The 1863-nt window shown below is 42.2% G+C and overlaps 1 protein-coding gene across 2 annotated transcripts in view; it reads left to right on the top strand.

Moving 5' to 3' along the window:
* The window catches only part of STOML3 (stomatin (EPB72)-like 3), a 26404-nt gene that overhangs the window by 19454 nt on the left and 5087 nt on the right, over positions 1–1863 (top strand). For both annotated transcript variants that reach the window (XM_010835644.1, XM_010835643.1), the window contains exon 4: positions 552–634. In XM_010835644.1, the coding sequence (XP_010833946.1) occupies positions 552–634 (83 nt within the window). The remainder of the gene's footprint in view (positions 1–551; positions 635–1863) is intronic.

Raw genomic sequence — 1863 nt, 5'->3', positions numbered from 1 at the left:
GCACTGAAGAATTGATGCTTTTGAACTGTGGTATTGGAGAAGACTCTTGAGAATCCCTTGGACTGTAAGGAGATCCAACCAGTCCATTCTGGAAGGAATGATGCTAAAGCTGAAACTCCAGTACTTTGGCCACCTCATGTGAAGAGTTGACTCATTGGAAAAGACCCTGATGCTGGGAGGGATTGAGGGCAGGAGGAAAAGGGGACGACAGAGGATAAGATGGCTGGATGGCATCACCGACTCGATGGACATGAGTTTGAGTGAACTCCGGGAGTTGGTGATGGACATGGAGGCCTGGCGTGCTGCGATCCATGGGGTCGCAAAGAGTCGGACACGACTGAGCGACTGAACTGAACTGAACTGAACTTGAGCATTCTTTGGCATTGCCTTTCTTTGGGATAGGGGGAAATAATTACCCCAAAGTTAAAGATGTACTTATTGAAGATCATCTGATATACTCCCACAAAAATAATGTACTGTATATCTAGGAGACAATCTATTGCAGTTATTTTCAGTTGGTCAAATTTTAAACTGTATTTACTTTTGCACAGGTCTGATTCTGATCTTGCCCTGCATAGATGTGTTTGTCAAAGTTGATCTCCGGACCGTTACTTGCAACATTCCTCCCCAGGAGGTAATGCTGACTAAAGATATGTTTCTGGAAATAAAGCCAATCTCTTCCCTGTTACGTGGACAGTTGAGAATTCATAATATGTTTTCAAACGATAAAGGGAAAGATGAACTGAATTCTTAGAAACCTGCTGGAGGAGTCCTAGGTGGCTCCTGAAACCTTGGGGCCTTGTTTTGCCAGATGAGAATGGAGCCAAGAGCAAGGGCTGCAAAGCTAGAAAACGTGGAATGATTGGGTGGGAGAAAGTCTGGAAGGAGAGAGAGAATGGATACAGAAGGTAGAGAAGCTGAGATGCAGAATGACAAGCAGATGCTTGGGAGAGTCTGATAAATGATTTTAAGAAGGAGCTGAAAGTAATTTGGTAGATGGCACTCACTGGTTATGATATTATCCTTTTCATCACCTTTTCAGGAAATGCTTTAGTGTCATCTGTATCTCTCACCTCTGCTCTAAATTGTTTATCTGTTTGGATCCAGCAATGTGAGATGGGCATGGAGAAAGAACACCCAGGGCACAGGGCTCACCTGCAGTTGGATTTCAAATAATGCTTTTCAGTTCTTGAAGTACTGAAACTGAATTAACCAAGCCAGTGACTGGGGGACAGGGGAGAGAAACAGAGTTATTAATCGTCATGCAACTTTCTAATAAACAAAAACAATCCAGGGAGAGAAAAGAAAGTGTGTGGAAGAGCAAAGGGGATTAGAAGAGAGAACAATCAACATCTTTGGGTAAATGATAATTTTCCTCTCTCTGGTCCACAAAACTGAATCAAGACCCAGCCATGATGTCTTCATAGCACTGGCGGGAGTTACAGAGTCCTTACCTTAGAATTCAGCCCTAATCATAAGAGACCTTGGGATGCCTAGGGACCTGTCACAGGCTTTTTATGGCTCCGTGGTAAATAGTTCTAGGTGGGAGAATGGAGTTCTAGGGTCTAATTCCTTGGTATGCCCAGAAATCTGATTTTTTCCGAAGTCCCTTGTCATGTTAGTTCAGAATAACTAATGCAGAGCCTCTATAAAGTTAAATTGGTTTTTCTTTATCTGAATATAGAACACAGATCTCTGGTGCCATCTATGTTTTCTAAGAAGCATTGCTATTCATCAAACTGATGAAACTGAGAACCGAAAAGATTTCAAGTATCAGGGAAATGACTTTTCTACCTCTATTTAGAAGGTAGAATTTCAGCAGGGGTCTACATTTTAAAGTGGACTAATTAGGATGATAGTAGA

The sequence above is a fragment of the Bison bison genome, unplaced genomic scaffold (assembly GCF_000754665.1).
Source record: "Bison bison bison isolate TAMUID 2011002044 unplaced genomic scaffold, Bison_UMD1.0 scf7180017864048, whole genome shotgun sequence".
Classification (NCBI taxonomy): domain Eukaryota; kingdom Metazoa; phylum Chordata; class Mammalia; order Artiodactyla; family Bovidae; genus Bison; species Bison bison.
The sequence above is the reverse complement of the archived record's forward strand: the minus strand, read 5'-3'. Positions and strand labels throughout refer to the sequence as shown.